The sequence below is a fragment of the Puntigrus tetrazona genome, chromosome 2 (genome assembly GCF_018831695.1).
Source record: "Puntigrus tetrazona isolate hp1 chromosome 2, ASM1883169v1, whole genome shotgun sequence".
NCBI lineage: Eukaryota > Metazoa > Chordata > Actinopteri > Cypriniformes > Cyprinidae > Puntigrus > Puntigrus tetrazona.
In genome coordinates this window covers 7,392,280-7,414,628 of record NC_056700.1, presented here as the reverse complement: position 1 = coordinate 7,414,628, position 22,349 = coordinate 7,392,280, and the positions used below count along the sequence as shown (strand labels likewise).

Sequence of the window (22,349 nt, the reverse complement as noted above, 5' to 3'; positions counted from 1 at the left end):
AAAAAATAGGGTTGAGTTTTGACAACTGCGTGACTAAATCATAGTAGCAGTACCGTAGTTTCACCATGAGTCTGTTCTGGAAAAAAAAAAACATCAGTCGAGGGTTTTTCACTTGTTTGCATGCTTTTTCGTTAATGACCTGCGAGGCATTTGAATATTTAAATAAATATCAACAGAATATTGTGACTATGCTGAATTGTAATTGTATACTGGTATATAATTGTTCTCTGCATATATTTATAGCCTACTGATTGATTGCTGCTGTGATGTAGAGCCTAAACAGGAGTGATTAATCACTGTATTATTTAGAGTAGACCTTCCTATGATGATGAATTGGGATTTTCCAGGGGGGGAAGTAGATGTCCAGGACTCAGCAGAGCATCCTGAAGCAACTGCACTTAGAATGACCTGCTGTCAAAACCGCAGCCAGATTACAAGTCAACCAGGACATATACAACGCTATCTAACCTACAGGCTTGTTTTTAAAGCTTAGTACTGAAAACAAAAAATAAGCTTCTGGAGAAAGTCCTTGCTCCATCTCAGTGTTGCGTAAGAGACCGGAGGACAAAAAAATGGGTTAAAATAGCAAGTCTTTTAACTATTATTTGGCTCAAGAATAGATGACATATAGAGTCATGTAGACTGCAGTTGGGGAGCTTTTATGGTAAATGATTTTGTTAGTGTTTGTTTTGTATTTTCACTGTAAAAGAAAATGAGGGTGAGTATTATTCGTAAAATACATCCCCTTTTGTATTCTACGAAAGAAATGCAGACATACAAGTTTGGTTGACATAAGTGTAAGTATAAAAGAAAATTCTGAACTAAAGCTTTAAAGACGAGGGAATTAGGAAAAACTTGTCAAATGCAGGGAGACTTTAAAGATTTACTCATTCCGTCATAAAGAGATTTTAAGCTTAAAAATTGCCTGTTTGTTTTAGAATGTCTACTGTGATCGGATTATAACAACATTTTGGTAGATGATCAAGAGTAAAAAATGAGAATAGTGAATCAATGTAAAGTCCAAGCAAGTCAGTATGCAACATGATATACACTGATTAGCCACAACGTTAAAACTGCCTGCCTAATAATTGTGTAGGCCACCTCTTGCTGCATGGACTCCACAAACCATCTGAATGTGTGCTGTGTTGCCTGGCGTCCAGACCTCAGCAGCAGGTCCTTTATGTCCTGGAAGTTGTAAGGTTGGTACAACGCATGCCATAGATGCTCAATCAGATCGAGAAGTCAGGAATTGGAGGCAAATGCAACACCTCGAACGTTCTTGAACATTGGTATGCTAGGCCCTCAAAAATTGGCATTTTGGCACATTGGCAAAATCACGGCCAATATTTTCGCTTGCCAATTTTTCTTGCTTCCAATGTGTGACATTCAAGAACCGACGGTTCACTTGCTCCCTGATTTATCCCTTCCTTTGACAAAGGCCACTGTAGAAATATTAGCAATGTTATTAATTTCACCTGGCAGTGCATTGTACACTAGACACTTATTAATAAACTAGACTTGGTTAATGAAATATGTGCTTATTTGCTTATATTTCTACAAACATCTGAACCTGTACGAACCATCTATTGACACTAGAAGATAAAAGAAACAGTGTCTTTTGGATGTTTTCTTCCCAGTAGTCTGAAAAACCAAAAAGCCAAAAATGTCAAACTTAAAAGGTGCGTTTTTGCCTGCGGCATCTCCCCTTAATAACATTTGCAATTGATATTTTATGGCGATTGGTAGTAAAATTGAAAAAAAAACCTTGTTCCATCCATCCATGCCCAAAGTCTGAAAAAGAGATGTGAAAATGAAGTGAAGGATAATATTGCTTTATTTGATTCTCTCCTTCTCTCTATTTATTTTAATGCTCAAGTGTATTTTGTACAAGGATCTGATTTCATCCGAGCTCTGGAAGATTGCTCCTAACAGTGGGACATGCTCTCAGCCGGGCCTGGGGCAGGAAGAGTGCAGCGGTGCAGCTGCTGGATGTTATAACTGTATTCTGATAGGCTGACACTCAGGCCCTTTAAAGTGACTGTGGTAATGCATGTCTTGCAGTAAATACAGGCCAGTAATATAACCTTCAACATTTTGGCACGAAAACACTCCTCTGTATTCTGGCCGTTTGTCTTGGAGGTGCCTGAACAGTCCCTTTGCAACCACAAAATCCTGACTACAATACAAGCTCTCACACATTACTGATGGAGTTCAATAAGGAGCCACCCTAGAAAACAAACTCCCATAATTTGACGCTTTTGCACTCCGATGTAAATTCAGCTGTGTTTCCTTTTAGATAAGCAATCCAATCCTTGATTCTCTGGCTCATACCTCATAAAAGGTGAGCGAAACAGCCTATAAATTGTCCATCAACCACAGAATTTCTCACCGTAGGGCAATCACGTTGACTGAGGGGTCTGTTCGCTTAACGTGACACATGAGATTGGTGCATATTGTACGTTAGTCTGGAAGCTTTCAGCCAGAACATGTTCAGAGTCAAGCGAATACTAGCTGGAGTTACAGTATCGTGACCTCTTTCTAAACGCCACCACATTTCGTTTTCGTGCAGTGGTTGAGGCCGCAGACCTTCCTTTAGACAAAGCTGGCCATCGCGAGCCATTCTAACGATCTTCTCATATGACTTTATTGGTTTTTTATTGAAAATCATTACATTTTCGGACGCTCTGTAATAATGTTTCCGAGTCACAGAAGGAGAATGTTTCTCTGTGTAATTGTGAATGTAAAACAAGCCGCTTGAGGAAGACTTTTAACTGACCTACACATCTGGAACCATGTTTCTTGTACCATGCTCATGAGAATTAGCTAAATAACTTTTGGGATAACTTGGCATAAGTTCATGCCGATGGAAGGTTTCACTGCCGGTATAATAACTTAAAGATACCCAGACGTGCACGTGACGATAAGCGTTTTGTTAACTGGCGGATTAACTGATCTTACGTGTCTCTCACTTTTTATGTGAAGCTTTAGAGAAAAAAATGGTCCTGATTTTACAGCATAATTAGAATAATCGTGTGTGGTTAAGAAAATAGATGGGTTTTATTGTAGTTTTATAGTAAAAAAATGTTAAAGGAAGGAATGGCCCTGTGTGCGCCACTGTTGTTTTGCTTTGTGAGAGCTTGTTCCTTTAGATGTGGCTGCAAACAGCTTCGTTTTCTAACCTCGCTCTCTTCGTGACATTTACTACCTCCAGTTGGGTACAGCATGTTCTTACAATGCTTTGAGGGCTTTACGCAAATATACATAAACAAACAACTGAAGACCAGGGCATTAACGGCCCATCCTGACAGTAACCGTAGTAGACATACATTATAAAAAATGTTTTATACTACAAGAGGTTTGCTGTTGTGACACTGCTGAATCTGGAGCTAACAACCTGAGCTGTGCTCTCAAGGCTAAGGGCATTGATGCCACTGGGAGGGGATGCAGGACATGTGTCAGTTGTGTTTGTCATAGCTCAGTCACCCTTGATGGTGTTTGAGCGGTTTGTTTACTGGGTGCCTGTATCTGTTGTTCGTGTGCTCATCGGCTTAGCCGTGAGTACACACAGGACGTGTTCTTCAACCCTACACAATAGTGCAGATTCGCATTCATTACTCAAGCAGACAGCCACATATTATATCAGAGAAGGCGTGCGCTCAGGCCTTTTCTTCTGAATTTTTTGCCTTATTTTTTTAGTAGTGAATTCGTTTTCATGCCCAGTTGACGTTCTCTTATTTTTACGCACTGAAGTCATCTGCGTATCTACTTTGTGTTTTCTTTCATCAAGATAAATTACAGATTTGATGTCCTCCAGCTGTTTAATGGCCAGTAATCAGCTATTAAAAACACTGTAAGTAATAAATCTTTGTACTATAAAGAGCGCAAACGAAACAGCGGCTGAGCACCACCGCCCCGGGACATCGAAAAAAACCTGAAATGTTCTAGCTTGGAAAATACCTAGAGCGCACCTGGTGAAACCCTGTGTGGGACATGCTGTGGTGCTCCTGAAAAGGAACTTCGGAAAATCGTGACGGCTACATACTCGGCGATGTTATCTGTTTAAATCGCATTGCCTTCCGTTGTGGCTCAAGCAGGGTCACCTGAGGAGAAACCCTGGTTACGATGAGAGGTTTCCCAATCAGTCTATTTAAACTTGAACTTTACGCTGGTTATGGATCGTCTGTAGGACCATCAGTGATTCACATTCCTCCATCTCTTACTCAGCTGTGTGCATTGTTGGTTTGGTCTATAAATAGAGCTCAGGAGAGCCTCCCAGAATATGTTATAGTGTTTAGTGAAAGCCTAAAGCGAACGAGGCCCTGTTTGACCAGTCTTTGTGCTTTGAGCCTGGTGTTTGTAGTGAAAGGAGTGCCAAAGTTAACGCACGTCTGTAGGTGGAGGGAACTCCGCTAAAGATTAGGTGGCTGTTTTGGGGGAAGAGAGGGCGGTTGAGAAGTTCCTTATATCTGCTGTCTGACATATCGCCTGTCAAACGCAGCAGTGTCTGCTCTTTGAACTATTTTTAAATGCTTGAGTTTAACTGTTTGAAATATATTGAAAATAATGACACAGATAGCCTATCTTACATTATGTAACAAAAAAGCAGGAATTAAAAATTAATCAGAAATAAAATCACCTTACCAAAAGAAAGAAAGAAAAGGCGCAGTATGTTAGGCAGCATGGCAGAGAACGGCAGTCTCAGTCACTATTCACTTGCGTTGCGTTTTTGCCATGCTGTGAAGCTGAATGGTGACTGAGGCTGTCTTTCTGACATACTCTTTGCTATTCCACGGAAGTATATGGGTCTGAACGAAACTATTTCCCATGTTTGTTTGTTTTTTAATTATGATTATATATTTACGTATTTTTTGTGTGTATGAACAGATCGATTTGTGGTCGCGACAGAGACGTAGGCTATATTAATGAAACGCTTGTGCCTGATTCCGTTTCGAGAATCACTGTGTTTGAAACGTTTTTCGATTATAGGATAGGGGAAAACGTGTTATTTTTAAATGTTTGTTTCGCATAAAATATATTTTGTGATGGCATTTCGCCGTTGTGAAACGTGAAAAATAACAGCAAACCCATATTTTATTTTACTAATCTGTATCAGTCTATATTAACACGTCCGCTCGGTATCAGTTTGTACTTGGTGGCATTTTATGACATTTCGTATGAGGTATTTACAGCAAGCTACTCACAATAACGATATAAACCTTTCCTTAGGAAATAGTTAGGCGGTGGCTATTTGTACTAAGTGTAACGTTAGCGAAAGAGGCTATTTACACTAAGTGCAAACAGCAATAGATGCTATTTACACAAAGTGTAAACAGCACAGGCTTGCACTAAGTGAAAATAGCATATTTTCTTAGCGATAGATGCTATTTTTGTTTTAGTAATATGCTATTTACACCTAGTACAAATAGCTATAGATTCTATTTACACTATTAAAATGGCAGAATTGCAAATAGTGGCAATTATCTGCACCTCGGTATTGTAATACATTATAAAACAGTATAATAACTCTGTATAATTTAATAGTTTTGATATAATTGTACAATTAAATTTTTTTGTTCAAATGATTAAATGGACGCCACCTTATTGGAACAAAAGCCCTTTCTACACATTGCCTTTTGATAATTCCCTTCATTTTTATTAAAAATGACTGCTTTTCTGACGTAAGAAGAAAATAGTTTGCCAAAAAGAAGGATTCGAACCCGGGTCGATCGCAAATCCACACGCTTGACCATCCACGCCGGTGGGGCTAACGAGTCGTAACCGTCTTTTGTGATGTTGACTATTCCAATTACACGCTGGTGGGCGGAGCTAGTGCAAATAGCCTCTGCCAATAAGGTGGGCTATTTGCGCTTACTGCATAAATAAACAGTCCTGAATAATTAGCTCATGAATCAGCATTAGCTACTTGTTTTTTTACACTATAAAATTAAAAGATAGCTAAAGTTATTAAATATGAAATGCATTATTATTTATTTATTTGATTTATTTTTATTATTATTATTATTATTATTATTATTTTAAAGGTATTAGGCAGTTAAACATAGCATATGGTAGACAAAGACGGTTAAACGTCATGCTTGGATCTTATGTCTAAATGTCCAGCAAGTTCGACAAAAGCCGAAAATATTAACATTTCCTAAACATGAACGTTATTAACATCTTTTCATGCCTAAGCATCGTTTGTTTGTAAAGTTGTGCATGTTGGAACTGATCAGGTTAATAAAAGAATGGATGCGTCCGCTCACAGCTCAAATTCATTCTCCAAGTTTCTCTGTGGGACCATGAATCGCACAGAGCCAGAACAACTGTGATTAAAATCACATTAAGTCTATTGATTCAAATCAAAGCGGCGAATGGAGTTGTTTTTATTAGCTACCATTATGATAACGCTTTTCAACTTCTGTGAACATGGTAAGTTGCAGTTGAATTTTGGATGGTATTCAATATATTAAAAAAAATATTTGGGGAAAGTTTTGACAGATTAATATCGAAGTAATAGCTGTTATTGGTACCAATACTAATTTCATAATTATCGTGATTATCGTTACTGTAACTGTTAAGCCGGTCACGGTCATTGGCTTTCCTCTCAGGATCATCTAATAGAGGGGAGAGAGGCTTGGCCACGGAGGGAGGCGCCTCTCCGTCTTTGAAGAGTTCGTTCTCTCGCTTTTAGAAGAGGACATACCCGTGAGAAAGTCAGTCGCTCCAGAAGGATGTCGCTTTGAAGAAGCGCGAGTGGATTTTACCCGAGAAGATACGCTCAGCTGAGGCTGTGAGGATTCGGCAAGCTCGAGCAGCCCATCGGGGGGAACGCACGGTAAAGCGCATGCTTTAAACTTCATATCGTGGCTTTTAATTGATAGGGTTATACATTGTCAGTGGTTTTGAATCTGATTCATACCTCTGTAATATGTCCCCCCCCCCGGGCAATAAACATTAGAGGGCTGGCGTGTAATTGAAACTTTTACTAGGCGGCTGTCATCAGGTGTGGTCTGAGAGGTAATTGTAACCTACCTGTCATTCTGTTCTCACCGCCTGCTGAGCGCATTCTCCCAGACGGTTCAGCTTTTATCGATTTCTTTCATTTAGAGATCAACCGAAGCAGCGACGGTTTTTTCAAATGTTTTGTTGGGGGAGAAATCGCATGTTTCCATCATCACCGTTATTGCGTAAATAGTGAAAGTTGGAGTTAAATCGTTCTTATTTTTTAATTCGACAAAAGGGGAAAAAACGTTCCGCTGTGTGCGCGCATTTAATTTCATTTGATCCTGCTCTGCACAACAATTTACTTATAACAAACGTACAGAACTGTCTGTCTTTTTTTTGCTGTTAGATTTTATAGATAAATAAATGAACTAGAATGAATGTCTTGTTTAGCATTTTAAAAAAGCATGGACAGGATGAGGTTCCCCCCATGAACTCCATTCATTCAAATTATTTCAAATGTAAGATTCCACCGAAGGCTTGAATTTCATTTCTTTTTGCACTGATTTCCATTTTCAGGGCTGTCATTCTGTAATCTTTGCTTTCAGACCAGACCTGGACTCCCGCCGCACCTACCTCAGTGACATGTCCATGTGTGTTTTTGCATAGCTTACATGCTTTGTATTTAATTTTGTAACTAGAGCAGTAGTTTTTAGTTGGGGTTCTGGTGGAGCCCGGCACGGCATGCGTTCGTTATCTGACACACCGAATTCAGGTACTGTAGCTTCAACTGATAAGCTGATGATAAAAATCAGGTGTTTTCAATAAAAGACATGTCTCAAATCGGCAGTGCCGGGGTCCTCCAGCAGCATGATTGAGAACCACTGACATAGCCAGGCAAAAAAAGCAACTTATTCTTGTGAATGTTTTTGTGAATGCTTCAATCACTCTTGTGTTAGTTGACCTGGGTCTTACCTCTTCGTGTCACGATCTCTCAGATCCCTGGCATGGATGTGTGCACATGTGTTTCCATGTGCACTTTCCTAAACCTCAGAGCAGGGGATGTTTAAATGATGACACATTGATGCACCGGACAATACTGTTGGGCTCTGAAGCAACAAGATGCATATATTTGGCATGCGTGATAAATAAGCTGGTTTCAGTACGTGTGTGACTGAAATATACAGTCTTGTATGAGAGGAAGAGATTACGCTAGTGCCTTGAGGAGAACGTTGAGATATCTCGCAGTGTCCTGCAACTCCACCGCAGGGTCCACATCCCTTGGCCTTAGCTGACCCGGGCTCGTTCTCTCTAAGGGTCAGTGCAACTGTCTGTGCTCAATCTGAATGGGCCCCTGTGTCAGTTACTAGAAAATTCATCATGGTGCCAAACACTGTGCAAATAATTCAGCGGCTTTTTGTGGGGCAGCTTTTGAAAAAGAATGTTAGGACATTTTGAGGCACGCAACCTTCATGTGAAACTACATGGCCTGATTAACTTGCTCAAATGATAGATATCAGACCCCTCAAACGCTCTATAATTGACAGCCTGGTGCTGCACTACTCTGCACTGAAGTGTCATTTATACGACTATGCCTACCTAACATTCAGATCATCCACAGTTTCCCTCTCACGAAATGGAATGAATGCCCTCCCCCTTGTGGTTACCAAAAACAATTATTAAAAACAATTCATTTTGATATATAGCTTCATTGTTGGTTTCCTCATACTCTTATACACTCTCTTCCTACACATATTGTTCATTTTTGCCCTGGCTGTGGCATGAACTATATCGGATCTTATAACTGTTTACGTCTTGATCCTCAAATTAGTCACTCAGATTATTGCTCATGAAGTCTTGCTAAGCCTGACCCCTCGCTTTTGCTTAATTGTTGGAGTTTTTGCCAGATGAAATGCATGTACACTCAAGACTTCATTCATGACACTGATGAGGGATATTACCTTTTTCTCTTTATCTGAACATCTCTTACCAAACTTTTGATAGCGAAGAATGTTAAGTGTACTTATTGTACACCCATGTTTGTGGCTGGAAGCAGTCTTTAATACAATAAGCTGTATTCTTCCAAAATTGCCAGGTCAGATGCATTAATCATGGTGGCGTCGGTGCCTTTGAAAGAGCGGGCCAGGTCATTACTCGAAGCCCGTCTGGGGCTGAACTGGGCGACATGGAAACGCTTTGGATGTCGTTAGTTCATCCAGACACACTAATAGCTGGTTTTCCCCCCTCCCTGAGCTTAATTTGAACAAATGAGATGTAAGCTACAGTATAAAGGCCTGTGAGGATGGGCTGGTCTCTGTGCCGGAGCGCTGCCTCGTTCAATTACCTGTGGATTCATTTAGGAACCAAGAGCCTGCAAGAGCAGGGTGTAGGTTGTCTTTTCCCCGGGTCAGTGGTTTAAGAGAGTTCACTGAGTGTGTAGGGTAGCTGAAGGCTAGCGTGCTATCTGCTTTTGTGTATGATATGTGATTTCAATGATGAAGCTTCTCTCTTTCCTGCCACCAACCCTTATCTCAAAGTAACTGTTCTGGCTTCCTTTTATAGAGTATTTAGTTGCTTAGTCTGTCTCGTTCTTTCTCTCTCCCTCTTTAGAGGTCGCTGTGACTGCTTGGGCTAAGCCTCAGGAGTGAAATACTATCTTCACCATTACCCTCTCTTCCCTAATTTATTCCCATTTAAGGACTTGTTCATCCAAGTGTTCTCGCTCTGTCGGTCCTTTTTAAATGTATTTAATCTGGCTGTATTTGGTTATCAAAGCAAAAGGCAAGACATTTTAATGAAGAGAAGCTAAAGCTGTTGTCCAGGATGAGGTTCAGACAGGAAAACACATCAGCTACTGCGTCCCGCCACAGAATTTATGAATCAGGATTGTAAAGTTTGTATTCTAATAATCTTACAGTTTAAAGGCATATCCTGATGCCACTGATAACTGTCATCTGAGATCACCTTCTCAAATTTGCTAATCCCAATGCTGCCCTATTTTATACTGGTTCTTTATACGTAATATATAGCCTGTTAACAATGTTTTGCCTGGTGAATGATAGCTAACTTAAAAGATTTTGCAGCTGAACATCAAACTAGAAATACTATGTTAATGGGGATACATTATATTATTACTGATTATTCAAGGAAAAGACATTTATTCATTGGATTTGTTGTTCAGATAGAATTGTAAAATCTGTGAAAATAGATATAGGATAGATGTACTGATTCTAGTAAAACATTCTTTAAATCTAACCATAATACAAAAACTGTCCCCCAAAATCTTGCCTCAGTAGCAACAAATGCATTTTACAATACAACATGAAGTATCAAATTGTATCTTAAGGTTTCACTGTATTAAATGTTTTTTCAATTTTTTTTTGTCCTATAGTAGTTTAAAATGCCTAATCATAAATAATGATGAAATAGGATTCTCTACTATTTTGTCTAAAATAAAATAACGGCGAAATAACCTTTAATGTAAAAATAGACAAAAGGAGCACAAGTGGATTTCCAATGCCAGCAAAGAATCTATACGCTATTGCTATTCTACTTCAGAAGATAAATGATTAATTAATGAATGCATTTGAAGAACAAATCTATCTGGAGTCATTTAAAATCCCTATCAAACTGTTTTGAAAGTGAGACATCTTAAATGGAATTAAATCATGATATTAATTGCAATAAAACGATGCTCTTAATTCGAGCTGTTTGTATTTTGATATATGTGTGCGTTCATAGATGTTTGTAAGTGCTTGAGTGATCTGTTTGTGTGGTCCACGCTGTGCCTCAGTGGAGGATCTGGTGGGGAAGGCGACGAGCTCGTGATGCAGCCGCGTGGTGTGGAATGCAAACAGTGGCCACTGCATTTGCGTAGCAAAAATAAAGCCTGCCATCCAACCTGCCTCTTTTGTCAAGCCTCACAGCCTCTAACTTGAACACTGCTGATTTCATTGCTGATGTACCGTGAATTCAGGAATTTAGTGCCGTAAGAAGTCAAAAAGGAACGACCCAGGACGTGCGCACATCGCTGATGTTGATTTGACTGCATCATTACCATGTTGACGAATTAAACTCATTAAAAGTTCTTTTCAGATGAAATATTACAAGAAATGCAATAGACACTATCTGACCTTCTGAATGAAAAGGAATGGGTCAACATAACGACTAAGACAGCTTTGTACGAATGTTTGCTTTACACACTACATAATAAGAACAAAGCAGGGGTAATATAGGCAATAATATTTTTGAGATGTTGATATATTTGATATATTCTGTATGATATTGCCATGTATCAGATACTGAACAATACAATACAAACCTGAATTACAACATATACTGTGTATTTGTATATATATAAATATACAGATGATAGATTGACATTGATATTGATACAGATATATAGTTTTTTAATTTAGTTTGTTAATTTATTATTTATTTATGTTTTATTAGTGTAAAGAACATTTTGCAAATGGAAGTTTGTAAGATGTGAAGGGCTCTTCACGGAAATGTTAATGTTTGGATTTTTTTTAGTTTTTTTGCATTTGACATTCAGGTTTTTACTTCCATTACGCACTACATCTGCTGCTAGAATACGTCTTTTTGGGAAGTCTAATTCAACATGGAAGTTTCTTCTAAGAGAGAAACTGAAAGCAGCAGAATTGTGAATGATGGATCTTTGCAATTAATGGAAGTTGTTTTTGCTATCATGTTCACTCAATGACATGAATGGTGGTCTAAAAACCACATGTGTTCACAATCCAATAATCAGCGTGTTTTTTTCCCCTTGGATCCTGGAACAAAAGAGGAAAGGGTTTCAAACAGGTAATGCTGGTTTTCTTGGCAGCGCACACTCTCTTCACCTCTCCAGTGGCTGGATTCTGACAGTAATGAGAACTTACCTTTTGCCAGAGAAGGATTATTGAATTATACGCTTGGATGTCACGCACTCAGACATGCAGCGATTGAACTGGGGTTCTGGAGCATGAGCACATTAAAATGTCATAAAACCAGTGTCTCGGATATCTGCAAATAGCCAAAATGCAGTCTGTTGTAACAGGTCCAATACATTAAATACACGGGGCGTATGTAATAAGTACTGTTTGAAGGTAAGACCTATGAACTTGAAAGGGCATGCACGCTGCTTGCTCTTCACATTTGCCAATACCGGATTGGAGATTGAGGCCTATGGAGTTTAGCGCGCCGGAGGGAACATGGATAGATATATTACACACACCTCATGGCTGAAGTTCACACCCCCAGATAAAAGTGTGTCTGGCAATGATCAAGCAGGCCGAGCTGGTGAAGTGTACTTTGCATCTCTGCTTTCACCAGGTGTCTTTTATTGGCTGGCTGATTTAGTGTGGCCTATACTACACCGCTGCGCCTCATCATTAATGACAGGTAGACCTGGCACATCAAACACCTATAATGGTTCTGTCCAAGGGGGGACAACCCAGGAGGAGCAGGCAGTGAAATAACACAGGGGTCTCTCTTGAGGCTTGCCTGTGTTCTAAGTTGGGTCCAGTCTAGACAGTTTACAGCCAAAGGTCTGGACTGGGTAGTGACACAGATTTTACATTTCTGTTTGATTGAGATTCACAAGCTTAGAGCTTAGAGTTTGTTGTTCTAGCTAAATATTGCTACGCTACATGGCATCTTGTTACAAGCACTGATTAAGCAGTTACATGAGATCTGATACATGTTGTACTTCACTGTTTCAGCATTCCTTCTGATGTTCATTATTATCTAGTAGAAAAGAGTTGGATCATGAAGGTTCTGCTGCTTGATCTGCCACGCCACATGACTAAATTTAACTACTAAGTTTTATTAAATTCACTTAACATGTCAACGTAACTGGTTCATAATAATTAATAATAACATCATAATTAAAAAATCATCTGTTTTAATCGTGTATATTTATGGTGTATATTCCCACCTCACATCACAATAGTCGACACACACCAACTCTAAAAGGACAGCCCCTCATTTGCATCTGCCGTCTGGACTGAGTAGTTTGCATCCATGTTAGTCACAATGACGCCACTGTGATCCTCTCATATTCTTTAACGGTGGCATGTATGTGCCTGAGGGCAGGTTGTTGTGCATTTGAAGCATGCCTTTAATCAATGAGTCCCAGCACAGAGGCCGTCAGCTCCGCTCTGCAGTTCCTCAAGAGTCCCGTCCCTCAGGCACCCTCAGTTTGCATGTTAACAGCCATGATGCAGGAGACAGAGAGTGACTGGCCAACAAAGACACTGCTCAGGGCACCTAAACGCAACCAGGTGCCCTTCTAAAGGTGGATGAGAGAGACTGTGGGAGAAGCTTCTTCCCATGTAAGATGGTTTGTACTGAATTTGGAGGGTTTGTGCCAGTGCCGGTTTTCAGTTCAACTGCACTTTCTTAAGTGCTTTCAGGAACAAGTTTCCCTAATCTGAACCAAATCTTAAATCAAATGAAGAAGGTTCTTGTGTCTTATTTGTATTAATGTAAATTAGTTGCCTTTAGGTAAATTTGATTGCCTGTTTAGAGCATTTCATATGGAAATTGCTGCTTAATTATATAGACTGATTTGCCATTCATGAAAGACCTTTGCACAAACTCAAGAAGCCATCATCTCCAGTGGCGCAGATGGTAAAGCACTGGCAGTAGTGACAAACTTTTTTTTCCTTCCTTTTCAAATCTTGTATCACATTGTAAAAAGTGAAGTGATCAAAAAGTTAAATAGGTAGGCTTTATTATACCAAAAGGTTTTCCTGCATTAACATTTTTTTAATATAATTCTACTTTACACTCAATACGTTATTATTGCATACTGTTTTAAGATTTACTACGATACTGAAGTGTAGATAATTGTCACTGTTGGCAACAATTAAGTGTAAATAGCAGAGAATCCTGCCATTTTAGCACAGTGTAAATAGAATCTGTAGCTGTCTAGAATCTAGAATCTCCATCGCTATTTGTGTAAATTTGTGCTTGTTCATTAGTGTTGGGATTAATTAAAAAACACTGCTACTGAATCTGTAGTGTAAAACAGCGCAAACAGTGTTGCACCTTGGGAGTTGAATCTTTTACTTGAATCAAAGGCGTGTGAGCTCAAAGTTTTTCAGTGGCATTTTTTATAAAGGTCTTGGTGATTGCCAGGGCGTTTCTAGGTGGATGCTTTCATTGCCTGAATCAAAAGAGCTCACTTCTAAGCAGTGCTGGGGTTAACGCATTACAAATAATACAAGTGAAATGAAAATGAAAGTAATATTTAATGAAAGCCTTACGCCATTCATTAAAGAATCTGCTGACGCACACCGAGTTGCGTTCGCTGTCAAGGGAACATCCCAGCTGAAGATAATGAGGAAATTACATCACTCCCTTTGCCAAGTGCGTTCCAAACGATTAAATAATTGCATGCACGTGCTCTGCTCACTCCAAATCCTCGCTAACAAGGGGATAAGGATGATCGCTTTGATCGGTACACCCCTACAGATGACTTCAGTAACTAGTAAAGTAACGCATTAGTTTTTTTATTTAGAAGTTAATGTGTGCACTGTGTGAACATGATGCTTACTAACAATATATTATTCTCACCTTATTCTAATGTATACCTCACCTGCACAAAACCAGATCGTGGTCAAAATGAATAAAAACTGTCAAATGCAAACTCAAAATATTATTATAAGTAGATATGTTAGAAAAGACAAATATTGTGTATTTAATTTCATTTTACTAACCAATTTATTTGCTGCTGACCTTCCAACTCCAATCCAATTCAACCACAGTAAATAAAAATGTCACATTTGTGTTTAATTTTTTTTATTGCGTAATTTGAAGTATTATTTGTGTCTGTAGCATAAATGGTGTAAGAGAAGTTATGCACTAAAGACAAATACTTGGGTCAAATACTGATTAAACCCCCAAAGCAAGAGCCTAATCAATTTCCAAAGCATAACATTTGCATAACAGGTGTGAATTTGTTATGTCATGAACCATTTTCATCGCTTATCTGGCTATAACTGCCTGCTGTGTTTTTGAGGGGCAGGTAGTGCTCTTATCATAACCTCTGGCCTGCGCCCCCAGCATGCCATCTCAGCTTACAGGAAACAGTGCGGTGGGGGGTCGTCAGGGAATGAGAGGCCAAGGGGCTTATTCAAAAACTGACAGCATGAAATGAGGCGCACAGACCCCAAATGCTAGCCAACCTATTAGCCAGATTGCACTTCTATAGTCTACAATGGACAGATTTCCGAATTTTTGTGGTGGAGTCGGTCTTGTTTCTCTGTAGGTGTCTGATATTGATTTGCTTGTTACGGTCAGCCTGGTTTTTCTGCATTAGGTTTATACATTCAGCTGGATAGAAGCTGAAGAGTGAAGGAGGGAAGCCAGCCAGACTGTAAGAGTGATTGTTGTGGTCAGGAACACAGATGTGTACTCTCACAGAGTCACAGCCATAACACTCATACACACGCACGCAAACCATTTATAAACAAACAATCACATATGCAGTTCAGGGCGTATGCTTTTATGTCGCTTATGATCAAAGCAATTATGGCAGTTTAGATGAAGTGCCACATATTTAAGGAGATTCGGATATGTATACAATTACAATTAGAAAATCATCAGAATACAATAAATCTTAACGCATAAACAATGCTTCGATTTTAATGCAACACATGCAGGAGTTAGAATGAGGGTAGAAGTCATGCTGTGAAACTTCTTGACAGCATGTCCACATTCATCTCTGGTCATATGTGGTCTTTCTCAGCTGAAGCCGGCCTCTAGAGATGCCATAAATATGTCCTGAAGCTGTTGAAACCGGGTTCATATTTATTTGGCTGGATTTAGAAGACATAAATTCTACATTTGCCTTAAGCAGCCAATAAACCAAGATGACTAAAGATCTTAAGATACAGCATTAGACATCTTTAATGCTCCTGAGGAGCACATGAGATAATACTTTATTTTTCATCTTTAAAGATTTATTCAGTAAATCGTTCAAGAGAGTCCAAATGGCTTCCTACTGCATGAGAAAAGCTTAGCAAAAGATCCTCTGACCCTTAAAACTTTACGATGACCTTCCTTTGACATTATGGGAGTCATCAGAAAATGGTTCAGAATTAATAGAACAGGTACAATGCATGTCCAGCCCCCAGTAATGTGATCTGTAATTAGAGTGAGCCTTACACTGATGTAAAAGAAATGAAAAATCTGTCATCATATACCCCTATGTCATTCCCAACCCGCATGGCTGGTGTTATTCCATTTAACACCAAATGATATTCAGTGAAAGTGGACTGGGATCATTGATTTATTTGTCTAAATTGTGTGTATATTTGTCAACCAATACTGGATATTTAATTGTGATCTGTGATAAATGTATTCTTTGCGCATAATTTAATAATAGTTCAATTATTTAATAATCTTTATCAAATTCCAAAATGAATATCGTTTTTTTCAGCATTTCCACAAATAGTTAATTATGTGCAGTTATATATAAACTGGCTGTTCATCAGCAGTACTAACCACTTTACACCATCAGCATGAACATGTTGTGTCTAACTGTAACCATGCTAAAATTAAGGCACATCCTCTTGTGGCTAAATGCTTTATTGCTAGTTAATTCTTGTAAATTGGTCTTAAGTGTGCCATCAGATCAGTTCCTCCTGAAGCGGATCTCTAAGAAGTGAGAGAAAGGAATCCAACCTCAGTCAACTCTACACAACTGGAACTCTATAAAACTATGCCAAAATATAAGCACAGCACGCTCTGCTGTTTCGCCTGCCATCCCTTTTCCTCTAACAAATAATTGGTCTGTCCTCATCAATCATTTTTTGGGTTGCCGTGTTTGACTGAATCCTGCTGTTTGAATGGTGTTAACTGAGACACTGTGCCCTGTTTCTGACCCTGATATAAATCAGAGCCCCCAGCACAGGTTACACAGTCACACACTGCAATGAGTCAATAAACATCTGCATTGCTCAGAGCTCTTATCAACCTCTCTGTATCTCTGTGGCTTCTAGGACCCCCTGAGAGCATGAGGCTCCTTCTACACACTGCAATCTAACCACGTCAAGAATGCTTTTGACAGCATTTGCTTCAAGGCTGTTTATTTGACGGACAACAGCTCTTTTTAACACTGTAGCTTTGTCCGCAGGCAAGTCAGCACTGGCCGTGCTCAGAGATCGCACCAGTCTCTCTCTATAACAACAATGCGCATGATTTCTAAAGCCATTATGACCGTGATGAATGGGACACCTTTGAATATACATTTGTATGTATGTGTGTATGTGTCACCCGCATGTCGCTCTCTCGAGTTTACATTACCTGACTTGGTATGTACATGTACAACTGTAGGTTGCTGTATAATAAGGCCGTTCCTTGTTCTTTTCATGCAGGTGGGAGTTTGGTGGTGGCCGAGGAGTCAGCTCAGAGCAATGCCTGCCATGCCATCAGTCATCGATGCACCTTGTCACAGGAAACGCTGGCAGGTGTGTATAAATGGGCGAATTCTTTGCTTGGACATCCATTGATTCAAGTATCCAAGAGATGCTCTAATTACTTTGAAAACTGTCCTTTCATTTTCCATCCACCTTTGCTTTGTTTGCTCAGGTGCTTGTATGGGTTGTCATGTCTCTGCTGCCCCTAGTGGCAGGAGGCAGGTCACGTTTTCAAGCAGAATCCGAAGCTGCGGTAGGATTTGCCGGGATGGAGGAGCTGCCGCTAGAGACTTTTCCAGACGCTGAGGAAGAGCTCGAGGAGGGCAGTGACTCCCCATGGCATGGTTTGTTTGGTGAGTTGGATGTCTGGGAATGATTTCCACAATGAATGAATCAACAGTGAACTGTATAGTCCTGAACAGGTGATAAACTTCTCTTTTCTTTCGTCTCCATCCATTTCCGTCTCTCCCACAGAGCCATCTGTGCTCGTCGAGGATGACCAACAGCCAGCGAAATGGGAGCGCTCCCCCCGCTCACCGGACTCTTCTGACATACAGACCAAAGGTGCGCGCAAGAAAAAGAAGAAAAAAGAGAAAGATGAAAGGAAAAAGAAAGAGAAGAGCAGCAGGGGTAGGCATAGCAGCCGGGACTGTCGTGTAGAGAAACGTGAGATGCGCGTACGGGACTTGGGCATGGGCTTTGACTCAGACGAGATTGTCCTTTTTAAGTTCTGCGTCGGTTCCTGCCAGAGGTCTCGTGGGAACTATGACTTGGCTCTGCGCGCTCTGCTGGCCAACGGTAGTCTGCCCAAGCGCACCGCCAGGAAGGTTAGCGTGCACCCCTGCTGCCGGCCCACGGGCTATGAACCCGTCTCCTTTATGGATGCTACCACAACCTGGAGAACCATCAAGTCCCTCTCCGCAGCAGATTGTGAGTGCGTGGGATGAGGAGAGCTGAATGAGGGGGAAGGGGAGCGTGACCAGAAGAAACGGTGCAAAGAGAGGAAAGGAGGAATCGGGAAGCCTCCTAGACCATGGCTACAGAACGAGTTGGCCATGGTGAAGCGCTGTGAGGGAATTTGGTTTGGCTGTAAGTGATTCACAACAGCAGCCAATGCATGCAAAGTTTCATCACACCAAACCTCGACAGAAAAGCTTGAATGAGGTTAGAATACGATTTGACCAAGTCCGAGACCAAGAGATGATGAGAGACTCGTTGGGCTCTATATGGAGAGAGTTTGAGGATGGAAGAACAGCAACTTTGGATCGTTCATCTGAATGGCTCTATAAACAAAAACTACATGTTATAACTCGACGAGCATTTGCTTACCAGGAGTTTCATCAGACTTGGATACAGCACGAAACCCTGTTTCATTTGTCAGACTCATTTGTTGATCCTGGATGTCAGTGCCCATTTTCCTGGCCTTCAGTCTGGCATGTAATATTTCAGCCAGATTAGCAACATTTGGATCATTCATTATTAACAGCACATTATTGTTGTAATTACAATGTAATTGCACAAACATATGTGGAGTATTATTAAAAGTTTAGCCCGATAGAAAACACGCAGGCCAGTTAGTATTACTCTTTCAGCTGGAAGCGCTGACGGTTGATTGTATTTGCAGTCGGTTTTTCATTTCTCAGGATTTTTACAGGAATGATAAGAGCTATTTTTCTATCTTACATTTTAATCCTTTTTAATACCATAAATAAAGTAGGAGGTATTAAAGGGTTCACGTTTCACGAAGCCAGTTTTTTATATAGTAAGTTGATGAAAGACATAGTAAAGTCAATAAAACCTATAAAGATGAATATCTGATACTTAAACACAGGGGCTGTATAGCCCAATAGTACAATAAAACAATTTTTGGGTTTTTTTATGCTGGTACAAAGTATATAATATATAAAATATTATCATAAACATACATTAGGTAAGCATGACATTGGTCTAAATTGCCAAACCAGTTGAAATGGATTTAGCTACATACCAAACTAAAGGCCAGTCTTTAACTCATCTTGCTTGACATTTTAGCATTTATATATTGATTTAGTTGCACCGTAGTTATTTGGCCCATTCTAGATATCAACAACAGGAAATTAGCATAATGTGATGTCTACCAGACTGTGTTTTAGCAGAGCTATTAGCGTTCTCTCTTCTCAACACAGATGATGACCACAATGCATTTGCCATTGTTTATTTTACTGTTACCAAATGGATGCCATGCATCCCTTAACATTTACTGTACACTTAACAGATATCATATTTATTTTTTCATTTAAGTTATTTATTTATTACCGTGTCTACACATGTGTCTTGTGGATGTTTATATTTATTGTTTATACCTTGGCCTGTGTTCTTCAATCTTCAATCCACGATGTACCAGCGTGGATAACAACAAGGCTTTGAAGAAGGTCAGCTGCAAAATATCACAGTTACAGAAAAACTCAGCTATTTAACCCAAAGGTTTTCAGGAAGTAAGAAGGACTTGTAGATAACTTTGTCGTGATCCGACAAGAGATTTCATTGGGTGCTTTTCTGAGTCATTCAAGGGATATAAAACTCTCAGAGCACTTACTGGGAAGTCTCAGATTCAATTTATGAAAAGGAAATTAAAATAGTTTTCTTCCAAAACACTAAGGATGAGGGGGAGACGGATTGTGCTCTGGCTAGTCCATCTGTCTGGCCAATCTGCTGACCTTAAGACTCCTGACGTTTCGATATTAAAAGCTGCTCCGAAATGACATCTAAAAATATTGTTTTATAAAGCTGACAACAATAAATTGCTTTGCTTCAGTATTTTACGTTTTATTTATCAGTTATAATTGTTGTTGTTGTTGGCAAAGTTACTCTTTATTTTTGTACCTCATATTTTCTGTATAGGAATAAAGCTGTTTATACATAATGTGAATTAAAATTCTCATCCTTTCGTTCAGTGGTTCATCTTTCTACAAGCACTTTAAAGAGAGATTAAAAAGATTTGATTTATTAGATTTTTTTTTTTTTAGCAATGCGGCTACTACTGATGAAGGATAACTAAATGCACATTAAATGCCATTAAAGAAATCTTCAAAAAGGTCATCTGCGCCGCAGAGCTTTTCCCTCCGTTGACCTCTTGTCTCAGTTCAGCTAATGGCAATCATCAGGTAGTCAGGTAGACTGCTTGGAGACATGTATGTACATTATAGCACCATTAGGCCCTAGGTGAACCTCTCATCTGCTAAAGTGCAAAGAACGTTTCCATCTGTTGTCGGGCTGCTAATGAGCGCACCCCTCACAGACCAGCCTGGTTGTGGCTCAGGGGCCTCTGTGCGGTGAGTCTGCACCTCTCACACCGTGGGTGAACTTAATTAACTGGAGATTGGAGCCTCTTCTGCATTTTTAAGTGATAACTGCACTACTAGGACCAGATGCCTGCAACAGCGTGATCACAATGGGTTAGTACTCTTCAGGGAACCTGTAGTTGAAAGTTCGGTTCAAGACAGGAGGGGGAAAAAAAACCTTATGTTTACCCCTATGTCATTCTAAATGCATACTACTTTCTTGAATGGACCACATAGATATTTTCCATACCGTCTCGGCAGCTTAAGTTAACAATGCAAGGGGTTTGTAAATTATATTGTTACGGTCTAAAAAGTCAGAAGATGCTCCATAAAAAGTAGCCTACACATCTATATTCCAAATATTTTGTGAGAACAAAAAACACATGCATAATTACTCACAGAAGCATGAATTAGCAAACAGGCAAGATCATGATATTGAAAGAATAGTTTGTTACCTCCATGTTGTTCTAAGACTATATAGCTTTTTTTGACGCTCCAAAATGACGCTAAGGCATCATAAAAGTCATTCATATTCCAGTTATTCATATTCTAGTGACATCATGCAATATGTAATATCTTTAGCGCTAATACAGTCGCTCAAGGATCCAGTCACTGTTCAGTGCAATACAGATAATGAATGAATACAAGAAAGAAATATGGTCTCAAAAGACCTGAAATTAAAGCGCACAGTTTGAAAAGCACAATCTGGAAAAGAGTAGCCAGGTTATTGTTCAAAATTTTACGAAAAGAGTTAATAGTAAAGAGTTAATACTGCCGAGAGTTAATTCTACAGATTACATGAAGTAACTGAATTTGTCTCCCACTTCAGAACTGTTCAGTATTGACATCTGCTGGTCAGTATAAGCTACAGCAATGCTTAATGCTCAACAGTTTGTGTCTATTTTGTGGTCTGCATCACAGGATTTTTAAGATAGAATTAACTACAAATAATAAGGCTAGGCCTATATGGTCTACACATATATTTTCCTCTGCTAGGCATTTCGTTCCTCATAAACTATATCACCCAGTAGAGTATTAACTTGTATTATGGTAATCGGCTTTATTTACAGGTGGCTGCAGAGCTCTACGTATCAGAAAACACCTCAAAAGAAAATGTATCAGTGAACTCTGACATTCAACGGTGAGTATTCTTCATGTCTCGTTCAATGAGACAGACATCCTGTCAGATAGTTACCATGACAGACATGTTTGACCACACTGCATTGCTGAAATCAATAGACATATTGAGTAGAAGGCCTCCATTTGTGTTCATAAAGGGGCATAAAATATAGTCAAGCTCCAAACACACACACACACACACACAGACGCACACACCTACTCACCTCCGTGTTAAACCCCTGTGACTTTCGTCTTTGGCAAACGAAACTTGAGAATCTTTAAGTGAATATCCTGGCAACGCCAGCTAGTAAAGGTGAGTGGAGTTGCCATGAGAGACGTGTCTGACCACAAAGCCACACTGAAATCAATAGATGTTTTGTGTCAAGGCCTCCGTTTGTGTGTTAATATAGGACTGCATTTTCTGGGGTTCTTCCCATGCCATGTGAATTCTAGAGTTTCACACACTTTATTGGCCTCATTGTTACATGGATATCAAGAAAAGCGGCAAAAAATGCCATGATAAATTTGCTTTACACTGCCA

At 39.6% G+C, this 22,349-nt stretch overlaps 1 protein-coding gene across 1 annotated transcript; it reads left to right on the top strand.

Moving 5' to 3' along the window:
• The first annotated feature begins 6,711 nt into the window (after positions 1-6,711).
• On the top strand, positions 6,712-20,277 carry LOC122357527 (artemin). Its single transcript, XM_043256932.1, has 4 exons — positions 6,712-6,835; positions 17,328-17,420; positions 17,542-17,722; positions 17,844-20,277. Exons 2-4 carry the CDS (start codon positions 17,367-17,369, stop codon positions 18,314-18,316), a joined length of 708 nt encoding a protein of 235 aa, XP_043112867.1. The 5' UTR covers positions 6,712-6,835; positions 17,328-17,366; the 3' UTR covers positions 18,317-20,277.
• Positions 20,278-22,349: the final 2,072 nt, after the last annotated feature.